The sequence below is a fragment of the Lycium ferocissimum genome, chromosome 7 (genome assembly GCF_029784015.1).
Source record: "Lycium ferocissimum isolate CSIRO_LF1 chromosome 7, AGI_CSIRO_Lferr_CH_V1, whole genome shotgun sequence".
Classification (NCBI taxonomy): domain Eukaryota; kingdom Viridiplantae; phylum Streptophyta; class Magnoliopsida; order Solanales; family Solanaceae; genus Lycium; species Lycium ferocissimum.
Window position 1 is genome coordinate 32,524,474 of NC_081348.1, and position 26,534 is coordinate 32,551,007.

General features: G+C 37.0%; 1 protein-coding gene across 2 annotated transcripts; it reads right to left on the reverse strand.

Annotated features, from left to right (window-relative positions):
• Positions 1-675: 675 nt before the first annotated feature.
• On the reverse strand, positions 676-26,308 carry LOC132064450 (nuclear pore complex protein NUP160). Of its 2 annotated transcripts, none has more exons than XM_059457434.1 (27): positions 26,059-26,303; positions 24,692-24,824; positions 24,314-24,578; positions 24,000-24,060; positions 22,269-22,426; positions 21,156-21,241; positions 19,929-20,033; positions 19,720-19,817; positions 18,349-18,469; positions 14,321-14,503; positions 14,020-14,212; positions 13,331-13,902; positions 11,353-11,515; positions 10,438-10,697; positions 10,172-10,359; positions 6,362-6,438; positions 5,921-6,246; positions 5,679-5,747; positions 5,281-5,593; positions 5,044-5,172; positions 4,691-4,799; positions 4,532-4,597; positions 3,105-3,240; positions 2,907-3,014; positions 2,571-2,711; positions 1,150-1,323; positions 676-1,063 (listed from the first exon to the last, which is right to left on the reverse strand). In XM_059457434.1, exons 1-27 carry the CDS (start codon positions 26,232-26,234, stop codon positions 1,022-1,024), a joined length of 4,452 nt encoding a protein of 1,483 aa, XP_059313417.1. In that variant the 5' UTR covers positions 26,235-26,303; the 3' UTR covers positions 676-1,021. The 2 variants fall into 2 exon arrangements, 1 of the variants encoding a protein (XP_059313417.1); XR_009416554.1 differs by lacking the exon at positions 676-1,063 and adding an exon at positions 2,325-2,472 and having other exon boundaries at positions 26,059-26,308.
• Positions 26,309-26,534: the final 226 nt, after the last annotated feature.

The following is a 26,534-nucleotide window of genomic DNA, read 5'->3' on the forward strand; positions in this document are numbered from 1 at the left end:
TAGATACGTATCATTATATTCAAGTCTCAATTTTTATTTTTATTTTTATTTTTAAATTTCCAAACAAATACTAGTATTTGTGAATGCATTTTGTGTCGGGGATATACTAAGGCTAGTACGTCATTTCCTTTGCATTTTAGTACTCTTGTAGAAGTTGAATGCACGCCACATTTAACGAACTTCCAAGCCTCGTAATCTATCCTCCAAGCATATTATTCCCTCCATGTTAAATATTTAATCTTATACATAATACAGGAAAATGAACGAGCTTGTGGAACTTTCTACTTAGAAGTACACTTCGTGTCAATTATCTTGTAAGGCAGCGTTTGATACCATTTTTAGGGTTCATTGAATTGTGAATTTCTTCCTTGATTATTCAATCTACGAAGCCTTAATTCTAAACTAATCAGGGTAAACTCTTTCCTTGCTTATTTTACATAGTTCGCCAAATGCATTGAAAATCTGATAATTTAAGTCGCCACCGTAGGGGATTAATACCTAACAAATATATCAAACACTAATGCTTAATTCGTGCAAAACTTATTGGATGTTGAAACAAACCATTCGACTACATCTTCACTGTACGTTTGTACACAAGGAGACAACGGGGCCGCTACTCAAAACCAGTGACTTTGCTTCGGTAGAGCTAAGTAAACTTGGAAATAAGTCATCATAGATATTGAAGCACTTTGAACGTTACATTAAATAGTTCCAAGTTAAATTTACAAATTAAACCTGATACATTCATTGAATTAGCTATGAGAGGCTGATTAGCTGGCCCAAGTTGGAATTTACACAGCTTCCTATGTTATACAATGGCAGCAAGAATAAATCTTTTCATGTTATCCCATGTTTCTGGGAAGGGTGGGAATACAAAAGCTCAAGTTTGAATAAGTACATCTCTTCTGCAGATAGAGGAGCCAAGAGAGGTCAGTAGTGCTCGGAAAACATACTACTGTCTCTGATTTCTTCAAAAATTGTGTGATGACCCTTCATCCAGCATAGCCTACGCAAGCAATGACTAGGAAACAGAAGACATCACATCATCTGAATCCTCTTTAAGCTGAGGATAAGAAACAAAATGGAGATAAGTTGAAGCAGTGAAAGGAGATTCAATCTCGGAAAGCTAGTTTTAAGAGTAAAGCATACTTGATGCAGATGGTTCATGAGAGCGCCCTGTAACAAGTTTTTCAACTTTTCACTTTGATCAACCATGTGGCCTAATTTGATAGATTGTTGAAGTTGACACCATAATCGCTCAATCAAAGAATAGGGAAACCAAACTGCAAATGGCTTTTTACGACGAATAATATCAGCTGGTCTCTGTAGGTAATGGCAACAGATGGAGCAGTTAAGTGAAGTGGACATAGCCAAGAATAGAATTGGTTGATCTTGAAATCAATAAATAATGCATCAATAATACTAGTGGGCTAGTAGATATGTCCACAAATAAAATTAAAAAAAAAACAAACAAACAAACACTGGATATCAAAGACTTTTGTGATGATATAAGATTCATCGGCATCACACACACCACGATTCAGGCACTGGCCACTGCAAATATGAAAACACAGCATCCATTTGTATTATCATGCTAGCCTGCCATAGCTAAATAATTGTAGCAGGAAATTATAAGATTCATCGGCATCACACACACCACGATTTAGGCACTGGCCACTGCAAATATGAAAATACAGCATCCATCTGTATTATCATGCTAGCCTGCCATAGCTAAATAATTGTAGCAGGAAAAACGTGAACAAGTATTAAATTGAAGGGGGGAAAAGGCTAGCACAAGCATGAACCTAAGAGACAGGACAGCAGAGTAAGTTATGATGTGAGATAAGTTGGGAATTGCTTAATGGAGAAGGGAACTGGCAGTGTGGGTTTTCTGTGTGAGCCAATCTATGCAGGCTGCGAATTACTGCCCCAAAGTTGACAGTTAACGTCCCCCTAACACCGTTATGATGTAGAGTCAATGTCGACCATCATACAACTCTCTAATAGTACTTAATTTCTCACATTTCTGCATTCTGTTTGATCTATGAAGAAGCCCAGAATCCCCAAGAAATCAACCATATGAACCATTTCCCCAACACATGTTCTATTCTCATTGTACTTACAGATAGAACTTTGGATGTGTCATTTACTCAATAAAATATCAACATTAATGAGATCTACAGATCTCTACATGTTAAAAGCTTCAGTTAAATTTATCCATCAACTGCATTTGATAATTGGGAAATTTTGTACACAAGAATGTGGATAGCCATCATACAGAATGGGTGTTTGAATAAAGCCCTACGATGGGAACCCTATCTTACCTCTGGCTTGTTCTACTATTCAAAAGCAGCAACCAATAGGACACAGAAGTCCTCTCAGAGAGATGATACCAGTACAAGCGTCATCACTAAGTACAGCAAATTTCCACAAGTGCTATGGTTTTATATCGAACCTAAGCAGATCACTTAACTGAAACAGCAGCCAAACTTCCAGGAAGACAAATAATAAAAACCCTTACAGCAGCTGTTCACAGTCAAATGCTGCGTGGAATAAGGATGAGAGCTCACCAGTGATGCAAAGGATTCAATGTACTCCAGAAGCAGATTAGTCGCTTCAGTATAACGACCATAGTCAATATATAGCCGAAACAAAGAAGCAGGGTTTGACTCACTTCCCGCCATTCCTCCACCACTTTTTGCTGGCACACCCTATGTCAAAATAGAATCATCAAAATAAATATCAGACCTTGACTTTACATTGAAGAAATCTAGAAGATAAGCAACACTGTTGAAGATCGTCGCAGATCAGCAAGGAATTCTTGTGTAATTCTTTTCCATGACGCTGATTTATAACCTTGAAAATTTGGGCTTACGCCCTCACTTATGAAATGATTTTATACTTACCTTGAACATTTGAACCAACCAAAGAGGCAACTCAATTTGAGGATCAGCAGCAAGAAGAGTATCAGCAACAACAACAGGCAATTTAGCATGAAACTTTTTGTATTTTTCCTGCATTGACTTCATGGACATCAAAACTGAAAGAAGAGTTTGTTTGCTTTAAAGAGATAAAATTAGTTATGAAAGAAAGAAGAGACGGACAAGATAGAGCTCAAGTGTCTCCCAATGGCTACTGCCTGCAGATTCCTGTCCAGGTGGACCAACATTAGATGATTCATGGACAACAATCTCATCCTGTGATGAAGTCAAAAGAAGACTGTGCATCCTCTGACCATTCCTGAGGAATATGTATCAGAAACATATTAAGAAAAACAGCTGGCACCGAGGGAATGAGAAATGATGCATATATATATATATATATATATATATATATATATATAACTACTGTATATAAGGTACAACAAAAGGGCTTTTGTAGTCCTCACAAAACTTTCCCCAAAAATGTCAAACTTTTCAAATAATTGCTTCTAGCTCCTGACCTTATTTTTTAAAGTCAAATTTATTTTTTGTTTTCATGGTCTACTTTTTAAAAGCTGTCGAACATTCTGCCTTATTTACCTATTTTCTATCCGGTATCCGATACCCGCATTGGAGCTCGCCTAATCCAGATTCGCGTCGCATAGGGCCCAATCGGGGGAAGCGCTCCCTATCAAGGATTTTTTTTCATACCCAGGCTCGAACCCAAGGCCCCTGGTTAAGGGAGGAACAAACCCATTCACTGCACTTTATTTTCCCTGTTGCTTTCTTCTATTGATCTTATCTATTAACCTAAAAAATAGTCATTTCTTCGCTAGATATTCTTGCTTCTTGTTGCTCTTTGTTTTCTTCTTTTTCATTTGTTGCTTATTATAGATTTTTACATGTAAGCATTTCTTTTACTTTATATTTGTATTATGAAATTTGAGAATTTCTGAAAATTCTTTTACTCATATGTAGGCATTTTTTAACTTTATATTTATACTTTAATGAGCTCATATGTGTTTACCAAGATTAGTACAAAAATGAATTTCAAATAGTTATAAAAATTATTAAATGATGCCATATAATGTTGAAAATGAAGACAATATTATCAGTCAAGATCGGATTATCTTTAAAATCTCTTGTTTGGTTAACTAATATTAATCTTTTAAACACAAAATGAGTTTGAAGTAGGGCGGAATTAGAGTGTCAGCTACCGATTTGATCGGATTCGGTAGTACTTTGGTTCAAATTCTGTATTTGTCTTAAAAGTTCATTAAATATGTATAAATTATTAATTTAGAACTAAATAAATTAAAAAGTTAGGATTCGAAACTCAAATAATTCAAAATATGGCTCCGCATTTAATTTGAAGTAAATAATTTCATCAAAATGAAAGTTAAGATATTAAAGGAGTGAAATGGAAGTTTTGCTTTTATATATTGAAAATATACTTATTTGAAGTTTAATTATTACCAACATAAATTCTATTTCTTTAATTAAAATAATACTTCTTATATCTGGAGTTAAGCCCGGGCCTCGTGAAACTAGTATATATATAAGGTAAAGAGAAATGATGCATATAAAAGAACAGAATAAGAAAATCTTACCCAACTGATGGGGCTTTTTTTGGGCAGCATTTCATTGACATAGCTGCAAAAACTCTTTCCAGTTCCCTGAGAAACGACACAAGTGTTGCAGCAAGTCAAGAAACCTAGGAATCACGAAGGCTTACTAACTTCTGTTGAAGCTACCCCAAAACAACATACCTGTTCAAAGCTGAACCTTTCCAAAATTTAAGAATTACTGTAAAAGCCATATCATACAAGTTTGATTCAACCAAAAGGTCAATTACATCAGTTGGGGGTGCCTCAATTCCTGAAAGAAGAGAAGCTTTTGTCAAATGGAAGGGAAACAACAAAAGAGAGATTTAATTTTGAATCTTATTGAGTTGACATTCCATTTCATATAAACTGAGCAGATGAATGAAAATACAAGGATGTAAACCAGAAAGTATCTCAAACCTAAAGCTTCAAATTTGAAAACATTGAGGTGACCACATAAACAGCAAATTAAGAACTTAGAAACAAGAGAAGGCATTCTAACTTAGCATCAAACTTACTAGCAAAAGTCCATGCAACATTTGCCAATGATAGCAAATGCTCAGCTGACGTTAGAATGAACTCATTCTCAAGTTTTTCAACATCTAAATATGACCTTTGCCTTTGAGACTCAGCACCATTACCAGGAGCTGGAAAAGGAGACAACAGATGTGACATAACCAAGCAAAAGAATGTCGTGAAGTTTGAAAAAGAATATGATTTTTAAGGAATCAAATAAGTCTCGAAGTATAATTTACACTGTTCTTCGATGGTTATCCTAGCCTTTTTACTTGGATACGTATTAGAACAAGTTTCATCAAGTGGAGCATCAATCCAAGCATATGCAGGATGAACCAGCTGTAGAGCATTGATAGCAGCAGAAAGCCCATTCAGTCTCTCCTGCAGAATAAAGGATCGTCGTTGGGGATCTCTCATTGCACCATGGATTCTTAATTGTGCTGAATACAAGTAAATATAGCTCGCTGCTCTCCGCCAATTATGTCTCTGCATTGCAAATGCATAGAGCAACTTGAACGGGTTTGGCTTGGCTGAAACATCTGAACGCTCAGCCTACAAATTTTAAGATTTAATGTGAGCCTTGAGAAGCTGCAAGCCATGTATTTAATTACTTATAGTTCATGAAATGATTACAAACCTTCCAAGCAAGCTCTCGCTCCACCTTCTCTGACAAGCCAATAAATGGTAGCTGGCCATCACAAAGAATCTGGATGAAAGCAAAAGTAAAGACAACTAGCATAAGTGATCAAGTAATTATTTGCAGCGTAAACGGAAAGAATGTGGTGAGGAAGACATATAGAAAGTAAGGAAGAGAATAGGTAATATAGAATGGTTATATAGGGATGCAACAGGAAAGAGAAAAGACCAAGGATACAGAACCTTCACAGCTCCTCGCTCATATAGAACAATTATAAAACGCCTCAGACAAATGGTTTTGCTTTCCTCATCTGGATTTGAAATGATTGCGCAATACGCATCATAGTAATAGTTGAGATCTAAAGTGAACTTGAAGACATTTGCCCAAAGACGTCCCTTGACAGCAGTTGCTGATTCATCAAGAACACCAGATCCAAGAGCTTCGTCAACTTGCTCAAGTGCAGCAAGAGCAAACTGGCAGGCAGCCTCCCTCATGTTATGTTGTTCAAATATTTGCATTGCCCACTGATAGTAATGAAGCTTCCAAGCAGCAGGTGAAACTTGTTGAGCTAGGATACATAACGGTATGAAGTAAGATGACTTCGTTTTATTTAACGAATCAAAGATAATGATGAAATGAGAGCATTCTTCTAGAACTACAAGAAGATTTGGCGAAAAACATACAGAAACCAAGGTGTACCCATCCTGCTTCATTTGGCAAACTTTGCAACGCCTTGGCAGCTCCTTCCACACACGCAGCTCTGAGAGCATAAGCATAAACCAATATGTTCATAAACGAACCACTTCAAGAATTTTATTAATTTTTTTGATAAGTACAACTTAAAGAATATTTTCACAGAAGAAGTCAAGAACACGAGTGTATGCAGAAGTCATAGCAATCCAAACTGAAAAAAGGCTCTAATTTTACTTTGGGTGAGCATGTCACTCTGTGTCATTTCTTTATTTTTTTAATTCTTCAGCTTCTTGAATGAGAGAAGGGACAACAAAGACAAAAATTTATCACCAAGAACAGTGACCCAACAATAATAAAGGAGAGTGAAAAGTTTATGGTTAGCTATACCCAGAAGTGAGTATGTTGGTCAGACTCTTCAAAAATGGTTACAGCGTGTCAGATCCTCCAAAATAGTACATTTTTGAAGGATCCGACATGGGCGCGGCATCAGTTTTGGAGAGTCCGAGCAACATACAAACAAGATTAGCGATATGAACAATGTCCAAGAATTCCCTTTTTTTTTTTTCTTCCTGAAACGAAAGTAGAGATGTGAAATAATATCATGTTAAATTTCTCCAATAATTCCTTTTCTGTTAAGATTTTTCTATGCAGTTTGTTTGAGTTGTTGGCTGAAAATTTGGCATGTCAGAATACCAGACCAGACTCCAGAAGTTACGGAGAGTAAAGAGGTTCTACTGTAACAACCCGATATTTTTTTTTAGTGTTTAGAATTTCTCCCTGATTTATAGTTTATCTAATTTTAACGGGTTACATATCGAAGCGGTATTGATTATATATAAATTTATTTGAAAATATTATTTATATAATATATGAGATGGTAAATTGGTTAAGAGTAAATAAGTGGGCCAGGCCCACTATTTCAGTTTCTACTGATCACGTTCTTAAGTGAAGGGAGAGGCACAAAAATCAGTTTTTATTCCTACTCTAGAGAAAGAAGAGAGCGTAGGGAAACATAGGTTTGTTGGTTGTGTCTAAAAGGCTGTCACCGGAGGTTTCCCATCAGTTAACAAAAGGCATCAGGTACATATGATTGTTATCTCTGTTATATAAGCATTGGAATGCTGTTGAGACATATTTATTCGAGTGTAGTAGTAATGGAAAAGAAAAAAAAAAAAAAAGTTAAAGAGACTACCTAATGATTAGGGAAGATTAATGATTATGCAATGATGACTAGTTGTAGAATTGTGTTAGTGATAGGAGTTGATATCAAACAAATAGGGTTCAAAATATGATATTTCCTTACTGCAAAAAAATTCTCAAACCCGCAACCCAGTGTGTCGTTCTTTTCCTTCCTCTGTTTCCTTTCTTTCTTATTTTATACACTTAGATTATTATTATCTGGGACTAGAACACACATATTTTTATATAGATAAAGTTATAGGATTAGTTTCCCTAGACTAATTTAGATAATTTATTTATGGTATTGAATAGATTGAGGCTATTGAAGATTGTTTGAAGGAAATTTGACACTTCAAGAGAGGTTGCGCTCCGGTTAAAAGGCAAGTGAGGCTTAAACTCTTAGTTTACTTGCTTTTCATAAAAAACATATGGTTTGTGTTGTATGTATGCATTTAAAGCATTTAGTTCGTGTGAGTGGGCAAGCATGATCTAAATTGGATAATTTTCAAGTTTCTAAAGTAATGACCGTATGAGTCCTTTAGCGTAATTTCGCTTAAATAGATACTATTTATATAACTGTAAAGTTAGAAGTGGTATTGATTGGATGTATGTTCCACTTATCATATCTTCGGAAGGCATACTTCCACGGGTCCCATTGATGTTCGGTGAGAGATAGATGCTAGAATTTTAAGTAACCCGGTAAGATGGGGGTAAATAATGCCCTCTTCGGAAGACGGGGTAAGACATAGACAAATACGTACTATGTCCCGTGAGCATAGATTCAAATTCAGTGTAGTGCATCTATTGCTCGTCCGAGTAAGATGGGGGTAAATAATGCCCTCTCCGAAAGACGGGGTAAGACATAGATAAATACGTACTATGTCCCGTGAGCATAGATTCAGATTCAGTGTAGTGCATCTATTGCTCGTCCGGGTAAGATGGGGGTAAATAATGCCCTCTCCGAAAGACGGGGTAAGACATAGACAAATACGTACTATGTCCCGTGAGCCTACATTCCTATTCAGTGTATTTCATGTATTGCTCGTCCGGGTAAGATGGGGGTAAAAAATGCCCTCTCCAGAAGACGGGGTAAGACATAGGTAAATACGTACTATGTCCCGTGAGCATCGATTCGTATTTAGAGTATTTCATGTTTTGCTTGTTTATGCTTCATGATTTCGGCTTTAGCTTCGGTGTTTGTATATATTTAATATACTTGTATTGTGTAATTGCTTTTATGCATTATCAGGGATTTCAAAGACTTGCCCCAGGGTAAGCTGAAAGTGTCGATGATCTTGCTGGGTCTTTTAGTCTCACGCTTGTTGATGTTGAATGTGTCCATATGTGGTTAACGGTGACCAGGTAGCCGATACTTGATTCATTCCAGCTTCGTTCAGTCTAGTTCAGTCGAGGTGAGCCACCATTAGATCATGGCGGCCTCTTCTTCTTTAGTTGACTTAGTAGTATTCCAAGCTACGTCTCGTACTTTTATATTCAGACTAGTAGTTCCATGACTTAGACATTTTATGGGGTTTATGGGCAAGACTCAGTATTTGTATTTCGCTTCCGCACTTTTCTTTATATTATGAGACTTTGCGTATTATTCATTTTATTCGTTAATTTTCGCATGATTAGCTTAGAGGGTTCGCCTTATGGGTAGAAGCTCGAAAGGTGCCCGGTCACGGCCTGAGTGTCAGATTTGGGTCGTGACATCTACTGACTCTTAACATCTTTCACTACAAGTACCTATGCTGCCGGCATCAAGAAGTGGACTTGAAGGTCCTTTAATTCCGTTAAAGTGTGTGACCATCTCATCAAAATCTTAAGCTGTTAGAGAGAGCACACTTTTATTTACACAGTTATATTCTCAACACGTCCCCTCACTTGCGGCCCTGATTCTTTTTTTTCATGGGCTCTTTTTGATAGTGGGTGGCTTGTGAGATTCGATTCCAAGACCTCTACCTGCTCTGATACCATGTTGAAGTGTGACCATCTCATGTAAAAGCTTAAGTTGTTAGATAGAGCACACTTTTATTTACTTACTTATATTCTCAACAAATTCAAACTTATAGAAGCTAGTAGACATTGCTAACAACGACTTCTTTTTTTCCTTTTTGTCTGACAAGACCTGTGGAGGCTACTATAAAAGAGCAAAAATCTAGATTCTCGCTGTTAAACCATATTACCCATTTCCTATCTGTTATTTTCTCAATCAAAATGCTCTCCAACTGTGTTTTACAGTGATGCATCGAAGCGTCTTGAATGTCTTGTAACAATGCCATTTCTGTTAGAACATATATTTATTAACCAAACAGCACAAGCCTCAACACAGTTCTTGTGAGTATCAAGAGTTACCATTGGAAATCCTGCAACCTCACTTCTGACCTATCTCACCCTCATGCAAAAACGTTCAATCTTCTATTTGGCTACTGAATTTGCTTCGCCACCACAATCCTCTTCTATTTTCAGTCACAAAAGTTTACCTTTTAATCCTCGAACACCATTTATGCCCTCCCCAGACTAAACACTAAATCTGAACTGTAGCTGTAAAAAATCTTCTTGCAAATATTCCAGTTCATAGCTGTGACTATAAGATAGTTCGAATTTAAACCTACACGTACCTAAAAAAGCATCGCACTGCTTCAGAAATTTTTCTCTCTTTCATTGTTCCATGCAGACCACGTTGACTTTGTGCAATAGAGCAACAACCAAGAAGATGCAACAGAGTGGACCACTCCCCACCATCGCTCTGAAGACTTTGGCAAATCTTCTCCTCGCGTGAATACGCATCCACCAAACTGAGCACATACTGGATGAATGAACAAATTGTTTCAGTAAGATCTTAATAATGTTTTGGGTAGCGTAAAATGAAATGATGGCAACCCACCTCAACAGCATCGTATTGTCCGTGTCTAAGTAATATCAGAGCAAGGCCAATCGAATGACTGAAGAAAACAGAAGGTTCTGCTCCTGTTCTCCCCCATATTATCCAGCTAGAAAATTCTTGCACTGAATTACTTAAACTGTTGGGATCCGGAAGATGTCCAAAAGATAGCCCACTATGACCTCCAAGTAACAGAATAAAGGCCAATGTGAATTCAGATTTACCAAGTTTCTCATTCCATGATCTCCGATCAACATTTCCATCTGAAGACACAGATAAATAACATGTAAAACCATAGCACTCAATCTGGATGTGCGTAAAACGTTATCTTCAAGCCAGTTACAGATAGTGAAACTAAAAGGCATGCACACGGAAAAAAAAAAAGGGCAAAGCTCAAAACCTCCTTGACTTGTATCCCTATTTCTCTACTTACAATAATTGTACATACTGCAGACTAATAAGCAGCAGAAGGCACCAATCTTACTCAAAATTTAGAAATTAATGAAACACGCTTTATTTATATTGTAACAATATCACTAAATTTCTTTCCATTCCACACATTCCATTCCGATATAAGAAGCTAATACTAAAATAATAAGAGAAGCATTCGCAATTTAGTTGCAACAACATCCCTTCCACTGAAGGTCTCCCTCTAGTTTTTGCAATGCTCCTCAAGAGGTAGCCCCCTTCCCGTAAAGTTTTTTGTTGTAGCTTCACACAGAGTCCACTAACGAATAATATTGGCACTGCTTTTCAGTCAAATGATGGTCCTACAAATTTCCTTTATGACTGCCAAAGCCACAGAAGAGATCCTAAAAGTTTAATTGGGTCTGCTTAGATACATTCTGACATGCAATAAGTTTTCAACCGATATAAGACAGTCCTATTGATTTTCGTCACAATAGAAGTGGTACGTACCAAGCTGTAAAGACGAAAGTTGACTGCTGAAATCTTCAAGAAGAGGAGAGTCAGATGGTGTGGTACTAAAGAAATGGATGATATGCCACTCAGCAAGAACCTCTTGGATCATTGGAACTAACTCAAGTTTTACTCTTGAAACCTCATCCTCTGACATGCCAATCTGCAAGAAAAGATCATTTGAAATCCAGATAGTCGAATACAAATTGCACCATGGTCCTATTTGATATCTAAAAGCCTCCAATAGCCTCATAAGCTTATTTGTTTTAATTTAACATTAAAGAAAGTAAGAATGTCTGTATAAACACAAAAATGACGTTAAACTGTTATCTTCTTTGCGGAAGTACCTAGAATTGGGCAAATTATCATCTAATATAGAAAATAATACATTCAGTTCATTATATTTTAAGCTACAAACACAGAAATATGGAGCTTCAAAGACCACATCTAATTCTGTCTAATTATTATTAAGACTACTGAAGGTATTTTAAAATCATTATTTCTGTTGTGAATTTCATATGTGGGTTGTATTGGTTTCTGCAAAATTAGTTCTTCCACAATTATAGTGACCAGCTGTATCAACTGTTATAAAATAAAAGACACATTAAGCTTGCACAAAAAATTGGGTTAAAACATCACAGTATACTTGTGCACATGGGCATCCCATATTTACTACTGTATGAGCTAAGAATTGAGAAATCTAATGCAATTTTTCAATACTTCTATCAGATTGAAATCGTAACAAGTGTCTAGAGGGATCTTTATTCAAAAAAATGGGGGGAAAAACAACCTATAAATTACAAATTCTTTTATAAGCCCATAAATTTCCTAAAGGTTGTCTTCCTCTTTCTAACTTCTCTCCTTTCTTTTGCTTTTCCCTTACTTTTTTGAATCTGACTTTCAAAGAAGAAAAGAATGGAGAGAAAAAGGGAGAAAGATAAGACCTTATGCTACTACCCGCAAGGGTGGCTCAGTTGGTTGAGCATGGGGCTTTTATAATGGAGGTCTCAGGTTCGAAACCCCCTGCCTCCAACAGCAGGGGATTTGCCTTCTGGGTCGAGCTCGTCGCACGGGGCTTGCCTAGTGCGGGTTACCTCTCCTGTGTGGTTTGCGAGCTAATGCACAGGAGCTGGGTTTACTCTGTGCGCACCCGAAGGGTTGCGGCTGCGGGTTCCCATGTCATCAAAAAAAAAAAAAAAAAAAAAAGACCTTATGCTACTTTGGTACTAAGATTTCTCTGAGGATACACTTCAGACTTCTTTGTTTTCTTCTTTTTTTTTTTTTTATCTGTTTGCGACAACACTTCTTCTAGTACTTCTGTCCCTCTACTTCTCTTGTTTTTGTTCTTCTAACTCCTTACTGTTAGTAGCCAACCTCTTCTTCTGCTACTTCTGCTTTTGGACTTCTCTTCTGCTGCTCTCTTTTACACTGTCTTGCATTATTTCCTCTTCTTCTATGCCCTCAATTACGTTTTTATTCTCGATTTTTTATCTACAGGCTGATTGTCCATATATAAAAGAATGACTAGTGCAATTGAAGCATACTATCAGTAGCAAAATTGCTAAAGCAATTGAATATGAGACTGAATAATGCAACTAATTCTTTTTCAGTGCTGATTGATTGAATACGAGGGCTTAAAAGGGGAATCTCAGTTTTCAAAAGGTTTGAGGGGATCCAGATCACTAGCTCCAAACATTTAGGTCATGGTCACTTATATGACCTTTTAATCAACTGGAGTGCAATTTTAAAACAAAGAATTATTCTGAAATATACTTCACAAGGATATCTGCAACTTACCCACTACACAAACAGCAGTAGCCAAAGTTGAAATAACAATCGGGAAGATGTGTTAGCATTCAAGAAATGGCATCGAAACAGTAGTTCAGTTTGGTGTTTCAATATCTAAATTTACTACAAAACCAAGACTACAAAGCCAATTATGGACAATTGGACATTGATGATGTAAAGTAACACACACCTGACTGCTACTGTTAACCATGTAGCTTAGAAGCAAATGCACGTCCAATGCAGATTCAAACATCACTTTAGCAACCTGAGAAGTTGCATGCACTGTAAGGGCAGTGCTGACTGTGAAGAGTCCATCAGAATCCAAGTTATGTTCATATTTTCGAGGCACGAGAAATTTCAAGTAGCTCTCAATAACATGCAAAACTCTCCCCCATCTGGTAGCTCTATTGCACAAGTTGTGCAGGGATAAAAACATATCTACTGAGAATTTTCTGAGTCTTTTGTGGTAGGAAATTTCCTTATCCAATGCTACATCAGTTCCAAGTTCGGATACATGGAAAGCTGCCATTGATGAGCTATATCCACTTTCTAAATTTTTCAGCAACCGAGGAATAACTTCTTCAGATGATAAATTTGGTGTTCTAAGAAGAGACTCATAAAATATGGCAGGAGCAGCTTTGCTCAACTGTTGACTGAGATTACCAACACACTGCAGTATGTCCAAAAGAATTTCCCGTTCAAGATCACTATCAGAGGAGTCAAACCTAGAGCATACTATATTTCCATGTTCTTCTGAAGATCCTGAGAGCGTAAAAATTAAAAAGCAATTGAATAAGGAAAATTCAATGACTGTACAAGAGTGAGACAACTCAAGTAAGAAAATTAGAACTCACAAAAAAAAAAAAAAGTTTTACGCACCAAAAACAAGAAGCTCTATGTCCTCCAGACTACGACACATGGAGACTGAGCTTTTTCTAATTACACCCACAGCTTCTGTGGCTGAATCAATAAGCAAACCACACGCTACATTTGTTCTGCACCAATTATTGAAATAGCAGGTACAAAAGGTTTTCCAGCTCTGAAGTACTGAAATTGGACTATCAGCTCCCACCTTGAAAAAGGAGAAAAAAGTACTGAATAATCCTGAAATTCATATAATATGAGAGACCTGGAAATATCAATAGTAGCACTCCACGAATCCACATGCAGGTGAAAATACCTCGTGTTGAATGACTGACAGAATTTCATTTTTCAGTCCGTCCACAGTCAGAGAGTCAAATTCGGAATCAGTAAAGTGCTTGCTAAAATCTCGTAATGTTACCCGAAGAACATTTCTATGATAGACACCCGGAAGGAGCAATCTACGAAAGAAAACAGAAGATACAAACGGAGAAATCTGATCCTGCAGTAATCACATAAAGTGGCGATCAACTCCTTTGGTAATATTCTGAGAAGAATATACCTCACCAAAAGTTCATATAATATATAAAATAAAGACAAGTTTTTGCGCGCGTGACAAAGAACCCAAAAAGATTATTTAAGCAATGTCTATTTCATACACTTCAAGTGATTGACCCAACATAATAATGTGGCCTATGTCATCTAAGCTAGAAGCTTTAGAAGTTTGTTAGGGCTACACATCCCATCTCATGAGAAGTCACTTCCACTCCACTCAGCATTTTTCAAACTCCTCGAGTGGTTTCTACTTGATAATCATGTACATAAAGGAAAAAGAAAAAGAAAAGAAGTAGCAATATGATTCCCAAAGTACCCATTGTAGGACCTCAATCTAGAAGACAATGTCCAATTACATGCACTACTGGAATATCAAAAGGAGTATGCCACGCTACCAACTATACTACATATTCTTAAAGACAGTATATTCTCACCTTTGAACGACATGATTAAGTATTCATGGAGTTTAGAATGTGACTAGCAAATTCTTCCCAATTCTCTGATAACCTCTTCACCAAGGATGAATAGTGCAATGATACCATCAGCTGTAACATAAATGATAGGCATTTCCGAGAACTACAGCTAAGTATACTTTTAGGTAAATGTTTAGATAGGCTCAAAATGCAAGAGGCTATAGATCACGAACTAGTCAGTCATTTTATTTACACTCATCCATAAGCTAATTATTGTAATACTGATCAACTGTTGAAATCTAAAGCAAGAGAACTTCTCGATCAAGAAAAACGATGCCTGATGGTTTTTCTAGTCAGTTTCACTTCAAGAATTTACTAATCTGGAGCAAAAAGTAGCCCAAGCTAAAAAATACTCGAGTGGCAAAAGTAGAATTATAGATTTTCAACAAGCTTTGGCTTAGCACTTAATATTTATTTTTTTCCTAGGGACTTGGGGTAGTTTTGACAAAGTTGGGAAGCTTTGGTGACTGGTTTACCAGCAAAACAAGTACACCTATTATTTTGAGATAGTCATGACGTTCACTTGCAGATAGGTTACATTTCCACGGAAACTTCTTTTTATTAATTGTAGTGTCAGGGCCAGTTTGTGCCCACCTTGACTATCCACCAGATATCTGCTAGCTCCGACAAGCACAGGTACCGGGTAAGTCTTCCCACCAAGCTTAAGCACAAAGAAAGAAATCACCAAGTGTCTTTTTGGACCCACTGGGATTTGAACCCTAGTCTCCAAGATTAGCACTCACTTCATTAACCACTAGAACACCCCCTTGGGTGCCAATGAGGAATATATCATAAGCTACAACAGAAGAAATTTGGGAACGGTATGCTTCTGCAAGAAACAACAACAACAACAACCCAATGAAATCCCACATGGGGTCTGGGGAGGGTAGAGTGTACGCAGACCTTACTCCTACCAAGGTAGGACAGCTGTTTCCGAAAAACTCTTGGCTCAATAAAAGCATAAAAAGAGGTCAGATAAGGCTAAGAAATTCAAAGCGGTATGGAAATGCAAATAACGAAAGCGACACAGATAAAATAGGATAATCAAAGTACAGGGAATAACATATAAAAGCAGAAATCAGAGCACAAGAAATTATCTTTGCGACAATGCGACTACTAATAAGGAAGGATAACGAGACTATCTACTAGCCTTCTACCCTAATCTGGGTCCTCCAAACCCTCCTATCTATGGTCATGTCCTCGGTAAGAATCGTGTCATGTCCTCGTCTAATCACCTCTCCCCGTTCTTAACCCGGCCTACCCCTACCTCTTCTAAAACCATCCATGGCCAACCTCTCACACCTCCGCACTGGGGCATCTGTGTCTCTCCTCTTCACATGCCCAAACCATCTCAGTCTCGCTTCCCGCATCTTGTCTTCCACCGAGGCCACTCCCACCTTGTCCCGAATAGCCTCATTCCTAATCCTGTCACTCCTGGTGTGCCCACACATCCATCTCAACATTCCATCTCGGCAACTTTCATCTTTTGAACATGAGAGATCTTAACTGGCCAACACTCCGCTCCATAAAACATAGTCGGTCTAACCACCACTTTGTAGAACTTGCCCTTAAGTTGTGGTGGCACCTTCTTGTCACATAGCACTCCGGAAGCAAGCCTCCATTTCATCCACCCTGCCCCAATACGATGTGTGACATCATCGTCAATCTCCCCGTTGCCTTGCATGATAGACCCAAGATACTTGAAACTACTTTTCTTCTGGATGGCTCTTCCAAAATTCCCCAGGGATCTCGTCAGGTCCGATCGCTCTTCCCCTGCGCATCCTACGAACAGCACCCTTAACCTCCTCAATCTTAATACTCCTGCAATACCCAAAATCGTGACGCCTCCCTGTATGTTCCAAATCTCCCAACACAATGTCTCTGTGTTCACTTCTGCAAGAAAGTGAAACCAAAATCCCAATTTCTTGAACTACAATCAACTTACGACATAATTTCCATCATTAGCAGAGAAGGCTGACAACTTACAAGTACTTTTTAGATTCAAGACCTTTGCTAACTGCCACTGCAAGTTTCTCCTTTGAAAAAACTGCCAATGCTTCACTCTGATTCTTCATCCTATACTATTCTTCAACTTCTTTCTGTTTGTTTGTGATCCGCTTGCTTTGTGCTATAACACTTATATAATAAGCATTTTATTTATAACATCGGTAATAAGCTATCTAGATCACTCATTTGTACATGTTTAGTTTAGGGATAAAAAGGGCTCTCATCTTTGCAAAAAGTGTAGGGAAGCAATTTAAGTGAAATATCATTTATGATATAGAGCCCGTTTGGATTAGCTGAATAAAAGTAGCTTTTAAGCACTTGGGTTTATTTTTTACTACTGTCTAACCCTCTTCAGTTCTTAGTGGCTAAGTGCGAGCCTCTTCAGTTGTTACATTTTGCCCTATCAGAGATTAGAATATACAAAGAGTCTAGTGGCTATGTCTGACCCTCTTCAATTCTTAGTGCATAACGGGTAGTATAACAAGAAATAAGTGGGAAAGCAGTGAATAACGACAGAACAAAGAAACTATATTATCATGGCCAAAGGGTGATTAACATAACATGTAAAATTAAAAAAAAAAAAAAAAACTAGCCAAAAAGAGAAAAAAAAAACAGAAACTACTGGGGGTTGTTTTTTAAACTTCTTTTACGCACCTTTTGTTTTTGCCAAACACTCAAATAAACTAAAAAGAGCTTAAAACCTGGTTTGGCATGCTTAAAAGCCAATCCAAACACCCTCGTAATCTTTTACTCAATCAATTATGCAAGAACAAACGGACCTCAGCATGAAAGTAGCAGTTTAATAGCACCTCAGGAGAATCTTCAGGTTATACGCGATGTTAAATTGAGGCAGCTTACCCATTTGACTCATAAAAAGTAGCATCCCAATCACGCAAAAGTAAAGCTAATTGACTCATTAATACTCAACCAATACCAGCAAGCTGGTTAGCAGCTGCAGAACTGTCAACCGGTTTCACAAGTACCCTCTCCCCCCGACCCGCACAGCATAAAATTAAACAAAATAACAATCAAAAACTCGAAGATAAGAAGGGGTAAACAAGAGGAAAACAGCTAACTAGCCATAATTTTCATGCTTAATCCGACACATCAATAACATTCATTGGCGAAATCAAGATACTGCATAACTTTTAAAGTTGTGTTGGAATGTTTATACAGAATAAAATTTAGCTCCAGTAGAAGTTTTACCAACTAGGGGCGGAAAAGGCAAATGACTATGAAAACAAATGGAACATATCAACATGGCAAGACAACAATAAATAGAAAGATACTAAAAGAGCATGTATTAGAGCACCTTTGGAGATGACAAAACTGTGTGAGAAAGCCAAAGTAGATCATCTGAAGAATTTTCAGAGCCTTGAAATAGCTGCTCAGCAACAAATGCATCCTGTAAAGAATAGCAATAAGCTAATTCCCTGAAAATAAATATCACACCATTAGTTGCCCTCAAGACAAGAAGCAGAGTATGTAAATCTAAGCAAAGAAAAAATACAACACTGTAGTTAACATGTGCAGATAAACTGCCAAAACCATTGAAAGCAGCAGAAAATGTCAACGGACCAGTATCTATCTTTATTTATTTATTTTTGATGGTCAACCAGTATGTATTAATTTTTTATTTGAGAAGGTAACATATTGTATATATTTATATAAAAGCACCTGAGGTTGTGCTGAAACCATATTTACAAGTGAAAAGAAGAAAAACCAGTATGTATCTTTATTAACACCAAAGAAACTATGAACACATAGAAGATGACAATCCTAAGCGAAAAGTGGAAAACTTCGAAAGACATTCACAGGATGATCAGAATACAACAAGAACTGCAAGAAAATAAAAAACATCACTTCAGCAACTGATCCTTCTCCTTCTAACAACACTGTAGTTAACATGTGCAGATAAACTGCCAAAACCATTGAAAGCAGCAGAAAATGTCAACAGACCAGTATCTATCTTTATTTATTTATTTTTGATGGTCAACCAGATGTATTAATTTTTTATTTGAGAAGGTAAACATATTGTATATATTTATATAAAAGCACCTGAGGTTGTGCTGAAACCAGATTTACAAGTGAAAAGAAGAAAAACCAGTATGTATCTTTATTAACACCAAAGAAACTATGAACGCATAGAAGATGACAATCCTAAGCGAAAAGTGGAAAACTTCGAAAGACATTCACAGGATGATCAGAATACAACAAGAACTGCAAGAAAATAAAAAACATCACTTCAGCAACTGATCCTTCTCCTTCTAACAACAGCCCCTCTCACAAAGAAATATTCGGCCTTTTAAGCAAAATACTGAGCACTCTTTGTACATACAATCTAAATAAATGGTGAGATAGACACAAAATCAAGACAAGGCTGACCACCATTTCTTCCTAAGGAATCTATAAAACTGCTCAACTGATAACAATCTCTTCACCTACTTAAGAGAAGAAATAAATAATTTTTTTATTAAGATAAATAATTTTATTAAAATTGTGAAAAGCTCCTGTATACAAGAAATATATTGAAAGTAGAGAATCTACATCAGAACATCTCTGCAAAAGACGCCCAATCATCTACCAATCAAAATATATAATGAGACCATGTTAAGAAAGTTATAATATGCTCTTTCATACCAGGCATTGGGAAACTTACTCTCCCAAGAAAAGGAAAACTTACTCTTTCCCGTCCTGACAAAACAACCCCTTCATGACCAATCCATTTTCTCTGAGTATCCACAACTTGTTTGGAGTAAGTTTTACATCAATGAGGTCACCCTGAGGTTACCCCCACAACAGTAAGCAAAGATATTCCTTAAATAATGAATATTGAGATTAATCAAGATACATAAAGCAAGCTGCTCTTTAACCCAAAAAAAAACTGTTTACCTCTTCCAACAAGATGCTTTTTGTTGAAGAATCCAGTAACAAGTTAATTCTGTCCCCAGTACTGAAATAAAGGCTATATAAAGAGATCACCGCTGTGCCAACTTCCTTAAATAACCAAAGAAACAAGTAGAAGTCAAAGCTAAGGTATAGGCATATTAAAGGGCAGAAAGTGAAATTCCAACAGTAGGGCACATGGCAAGTCAATCAACACTACCGTGGGCCATATTGAACAATCTGCATTCAAAACATCCAATTTGAAAAGCTAAAAAGAGGGGGGAAACACAGAAGAACTTACAGGAAACAAGAATCAGTCCCAGTTATGATAAGCAAGTACAAACCTAATAAGTTGTTGGGCTGGTCAATAGATTTAGGACGTTATAAATGATGAGAATGCAAGAGAAATCAGCTGGAACATGGGAATTCCATTTATAGGTGGTGAGAGCCACCTCTAGGCTCTAGCCCATGTGATCCATCTAAATCCTCTACCAAGTGATCCTCTAGCCAAGACCAATTAAATTCCTTTAGAAACCCTTACACAACTAATGAGAACAAGTAGCATTTCTAACACCCTGCTTTTGTGATTCGTAAACAAGTCACAATGCTCGCCCGCATAGAGGCAGTGACGCCAAATCTTTAAAGCAAATACCACATGTAACCCAGTTTTAAGGTTTACACGTGGACTTGATTTTTCTTCTGGTGCTTCCTTTTTGTTTAATTTTACTATTATTTTGATTTTTGTCTGTGAGTATGAAGCGAGGAGGCTCAACGAGTTGGAGGAGAGAGATTAGGATCAACGAGCTAATGAGTTGGCCCGGAGAAATACTAGTGGCTAGATGGGTTGAATAGAGAAAGAGAAAAAAGCCCAGAGTAGCTCCATGGGTTGTCTTCATGTTTTACTTACCAAAGAAAAGCACATATCTGATGTAAGTTGCAGGTTATTGCAGAATCATACGTGCCATGAAAATCACCAAATAAAGAAATGACAAGCACAAGGAAAAATGCAAGTATAAGACAGCTCCTAATTTCAGTAACTCTTTGCACTGTATTTTCCGGTCATAACTACACAACTATGCAGAATAGGGAAAAGGTTTTCAGGGTAACAAGCAGTACTCCAACTGATACAAAATAAAGTACAAAGAAAAATGAGGGATTTCGTATTATCTTATCAAAAAAAAAAAAAAGGAGGGATTTGCAAAAAGCACGTAAATAAAATAGGGAAGGACTTACCGAATCATCTTTTTGTAGTACCGCCAGAGGAATTGCATCAGCATTGTTGTGGTCATTTCCCACCCATATCTTTGCAAAAGTTGATCCTAAATGCAAATTGAAATAAAGAAGTTATCATATAAAGCTTATCTTTTATTGACATCCAAGAACCCGATGAAATAATAAAAAATAGAGACTGTGCCAACTAAGTATGAAACAGTACGATGTTCACAATTTGAAAAGAACCTTATCCTTTAAACAGCTTCCGGTATCTCTCCCTCCAAATTCTCCACATTACATCACAGAAATCTAAAGACCCAACTTCTAATCACTATGGCTTCTCTTGGATGTCAATAAAGTAGTTAGAAAATATATTTCTCGGGAAATTTGCAGCAAAATCAAGGAAAGGGAAAACTAATTTTCTTGCATGTGCTCTTCGAAGGGAAATAAAGGTCAAAGTAAGAAAAAACACCTCCCTTCAAGAACACTGAAATTTGTGCAAGGCTTGGTTGGGAATGAAGTCTTCTAGTGGGAAGGTTTTGGCACTTCTCCCGTAGCGCTATCTTGCTTAAGAAACACAAAAAAGGAGCAAAGTTAACTTTCCTACATTTCCTTTTTCCTTTCTTTGCTGCAAAATATACCTACAGGAGTATTGCAACCAGTAGATCAAGGTTTTGGCACTTCTCCCATAGCTATCTTGCTTAAGAAACACAAAAAAGGAGCAAAGTAAACTTTCCTACACTTCCTTTTTCCTTTCTTTGCTGCAAAATATACCTACAGGAGTATTGCAACCAGTAGATCATCGGTGCATTTATTATTAAACCTCACAAAAAGATGTCCACAAATTAACAGTATTTTTTTAAAAGTCATCTACAAAATAAAACCCTATCTGTTGAGTATATACAGTAAAATTTTCTTATTAAATGTAGTCCATGACATGTCTTCCCATAGATTGACACCGCGGATAGGACGTGAGACACAATCCCTCCCCTTCCCGCTCCAAGGAGAGCAAAAGTGGTGCTGAATTGAAGACAGACAAATCCAAATTCTTAGGCAAGAACTTGTGCACAAAAGCAACTGAATAATCAGTTCAAGCAGAAAAATAATGGAAACACAAAATAAGAAGCAAATTGCCTGCTGATGGTGAACCACTTAACGAATGACTGAAAATTCTGGAACAGTTTGAAAGGTCCCACACACGTAAGCTCCCATCAGAGTGAAGCACAAATAGAAGCTTTTTCTGGTGGAACTCCGATATTACTAGATCCTGCACTGCAGCAATTGACCTTCCCCTGAAAATCAGAGACAGGGTAAAAGCGGGGCAAAAACAGAATGCATAACAAAATATTTGGTCTCATTTCTATTTGTTAGGGGGGTAATGGGCATCAAAAGCTGTTTTTCAAGAAAGCCATTAGTTTCGGTATGTAAATTATAAAGCATCAAAATATTGATTTACAGCATCTCTTGCAACACACCTGCAGGCATTTTAGTTCCTCTCTAATTTTCTCTCATATATTGCTCCAACACTACTTTTTGCACAATATACAAGGTGGAGGACTGATTACTTTAAAAATAGGGTTATTTAATTGACTTTTTTAAAACAAATAGGGTTATTTAATTAATTAAACTAAAGAATTGGAGTTATGGTATCTAACTTCACTAATTGAATACTAAGCCCTATATAGTTTGAGCGAAAATAGCAGTAGGGTCATGCTACCTATGATTTAATTGTGTAAGTAGTTCATATAGTTGATTTTATGTTAATTTAAGAGCTGTTTAGGTTAAATATTGATTGGAAGTTAAAAAAAAATTATGTATATACAGTTGTTTTGCAGTTACAAGCCAAAACCGGAAACTTCAGTTGAGGTTGCAGCGTTCAAAGACCTCAGGTGTTGCACAACTTCCAGCAAGCGGCTGCAGACTCAACAGGCAGAAGGCTGGCACTGCAGTACCAAGTCCTTGAAGCTGTAGCGCCACTTCATCGACACAGCTAGTTATGCTATCTTTGGTACCAGACTGCAAACAACAGTGAGAATCTTCATCTACAACTTAGACAACCCAACCCGCAACTCCATTGCCTACGTCACATGGTCTACTTTTGGGCCATGGGATCTCGACTCCTGTACCTTTGACCACATCTTAATAACAAATACATTTTAATGTCCTTAACTATCCTGCAGTCTTTTCAATTGTCACCTTAGCTTATACAACACTGCATTTAAAAGAATAGGTGAAACTCTCCTCCTTCACTATCTTTAACTTCAATTCTTTTGGAGGTAGATGTCCATATATCTGTTTGTACACTAATCAAAAACCTCAATTGTTCCTCTCTTTTTTTTCTTTTTCTTTTTATTTTTAAACAAAAAAACCTCAATTGTTCTGTAACTTCATAGTTGATGCTATTTTTGTGTAAGACAAAAATGCAAGGTAGATAATTGAAATACTTGAAGTCTTGAATATCTTGAGTTGTCTACTCAGATACATAAGGGTTGTTGTATCATTTCTACTTCAAGATTTCTACTCATTTCATTACTTTTGTTGATGACTATTCTTTCTTATGAAAATAGAACTCAATTATTTTCTATCTCTCAAGCCATGAATTTTAAAGATGCACACCAAACTGGAAATAATTCAGACAGGTTGAATTCTGGAATGCCATTATCAGAAACTAAGGCGAGCTAGCCAAAATCTCACATCAAACAGATTGAACTCAGACGAAAGGATATAAACAATTGTATCCTTTGCATATCTTAGAAACTCTGAGAACAATCGCAAGGATAATATCTGTAAACATGCAAAAGAAAGAAGACAGAACCCAGTTTCATAACTAGTTTTCCATTGGTAACTACATTTGATAGTAAATACCTTGACAAAACGCCCCACAAACGACCGAGACCAGCATCATCACGCAGTTCCTGCACAAAGCCTATCAACTTACAAAGTGTCAGCATGAAGAGGAGAAAAGAGAGACCAAAGCACAAGTGCAACAAGATTGCAAATAGTAAAACATCTAGATGCCGCTCTTATGCAAAAGTAACGGCAGTGACAAGACAAAAGAATCCATATTTCAAAACATAAAGTACAGCCCTCAAGATGCAAAAGTTCCAGACACTTGCCAAAAAGACATCCAAAAAGCATAAAATACAAAGTTGAACGAAATTTTTACAAGGATTTGAAACCTGGAGCTCGTTGGTCAAGGATGCCAAGCTGGAAGCATCCAACCGATCCATCACTTCTTCCAACTACCATCAATTCTGCTATTCCTGCCACTGCTGTTGTTGCTCCTTGATGAGGATGAGTCAGAGCGTTGAACTCAAAAAAGTCATCAGATTGCAAATGGGAGCTAGATACATAATTGGAGATGTTTTCAAGTTTAATAAGGTAGGCAACCCCAGACACTGTCATGGCATGAAGCAAATATGGTTTGACAGAAGAAAATGCCATCTACAAGAACCAAGAGTGCATTAACAATTGCTAATGATCCATGAAAATCTTTGTCAACTATTAAAGATAGCAAGAAAAATTAATCAGCATAAAGCCGGCACAAAATGGCATACTTCATTTTTGCAGATCATTGCAAATGGAAAAAGTGCTTCTGGGAATATAATTTGCAATCCCGTTTTTGGGAACTCCTTATGACCACAGAACTCAATTATTTCCAGCACATTTGGCTGACTTCTGCAAATTTTCCTGTAGCAGTTATAGTTAGTATGTGAAGAAGAATACCAGGGTAATCAATATGCTACACCGAACACATCAAGGAAGAAAGCATGTAAAATAACAACCTGAAGAGATGGAAATGTAAGAAGAATAAGATGAGATGTTGTTAACTCCTACTACAAAAGCAGGCAAAGCCCAAGTACAATAGGCGGCTGATCCTATAGAAGCTCCATTTTTATTTTTTTATAACACTAACTAAAGAACATCCCCCACCCAAGAAAATCCTCTCTATCATTTCGGACAAAGCCCACTGCCTATCAGGCCGGGCTCAAAATACACCGGACTTTACTCTCACAACCAATTGGATCATACAAATATTTTCTTTGTTCAAGAACGATATAAACAGCAACAACAACATACCCAGTATAATCCCACAAGTGGGCTCTGGCGAGGGTAGACTGTAGAGTGTACACAGACCTTACGCCTACCTTGGGAGGTAGAGAGGTTGTTTCCGGTAGGGCCTCGGCACAAGGACAAGCAATTCAAAGCAGTACGAAAAAAGAAATAGCAAGAACGATATAAAACAGAAGTACCAAAATTTCATAATTGAGTTCCAATTACAAGTATGAAGAAACTTCTTTGAATAAAGTAACCATCCAAGAAATTCAAAATCCCTTGTCTTTTTAACACCATACACAACCCACTTCAGTAGACACTCAGAACAGCACAATACATGTGAATTGCATAGATCACTCTTCTTCTAAGGCCAGATACACTCGTATTTTAAACCCACACTCAGAAAGGGTACACTTATTTCCACAAGCTACTTTAAAATAATAAATATACAATCAATTATTCAGAGCAAGAAGCTACACTTATATTAATATTTGTAATGTAAGATGAAGAGAATGATGGTCAAGTCTATAATCCATCAAGGCCAGGCTCAAAATACACCGAACTTTATCCCTCACAACCAATTGGATCACACAAGTACGGGGGTTCATTGTTCAAGAAAGACGCAAAAACAGAAGTACCAAGATTTCATAATTAAGTTCCAATTACAGTGTGAATAATCAAAAACAAGAAAGAGAGTTTCATCATTCAAGAAAGACTGCATAGATCAGTTTTCTTCTAATCTTAAACCCCAGAGTCAAAAAGAGTACAGTTATTTTCAGAAGAAGTAGATAAACTAGTTAAAGAAAAAAGACAGACAATCAATTACACTGAAAAGGGTACACTAGTACTGAAATTAGTTGTATATTACCAAGTGAAATAGGAGGGAGGGTTGCCAATAATGGAGCAAGAACCGACGTCTCTTGTTAAATGGGTCGACCCGGTTGGAGAAGAAGAAGAAGAAGGGAGGGTGAGTTGAAGAAACTTGAGGGAATCGCTGCCAGTAATGGGAACTTCCATACCTGCTAAACATGACCTACTTCCCATTCTTCTTGTCAACTAAACAAAATCAATAAATGGGTATTTGGGAGTATATTGAGATAGTAAGTGAAGAGAGTGTTGGGGGTTTTGGTACTTGGGGTTTTAGTGAAGTGCCGGAGGAGGGAAAATTGGGCCTAAATTCTTTAATAGGAAATCGTTAGCTGTCGTTTGGTCCATTTTTTTTTTTTTTTTTCTATGAATAAATTCTTACTAGTAGTATTATTTAGAGTAATAAAGGTAAAATAAACCGGTGAAAATACTTAGCTTAATTTTAACACCTTCTGGTAGATTGATTAGTTTATTTTT

Bases quoted from the DNA above. Each gene is read 5' to 3' on its own strand.
- LOC132064450 (XM_059457434.1), bottom strand. From the start codon at position 26,234: ATGGGAAGTAGGTCATGTTTAGCAGGTATGGAAGTTCCCATTACTGGC. The intron at 24,825-26,058 runs GTAATATACAAC...TAACTGCTACAG, and splicing joins CCTCCCTCCTATTTCACTTG to GAAAATTTGCAGAAGTCAGC. The intron at 24,579-24,691 runs GTATGCCATTTT...TGGTTCTTGTAG, and splicing joins CAATGATCTGCAAAAATGAA to ATGGCATTTTCTTCTGTCAA.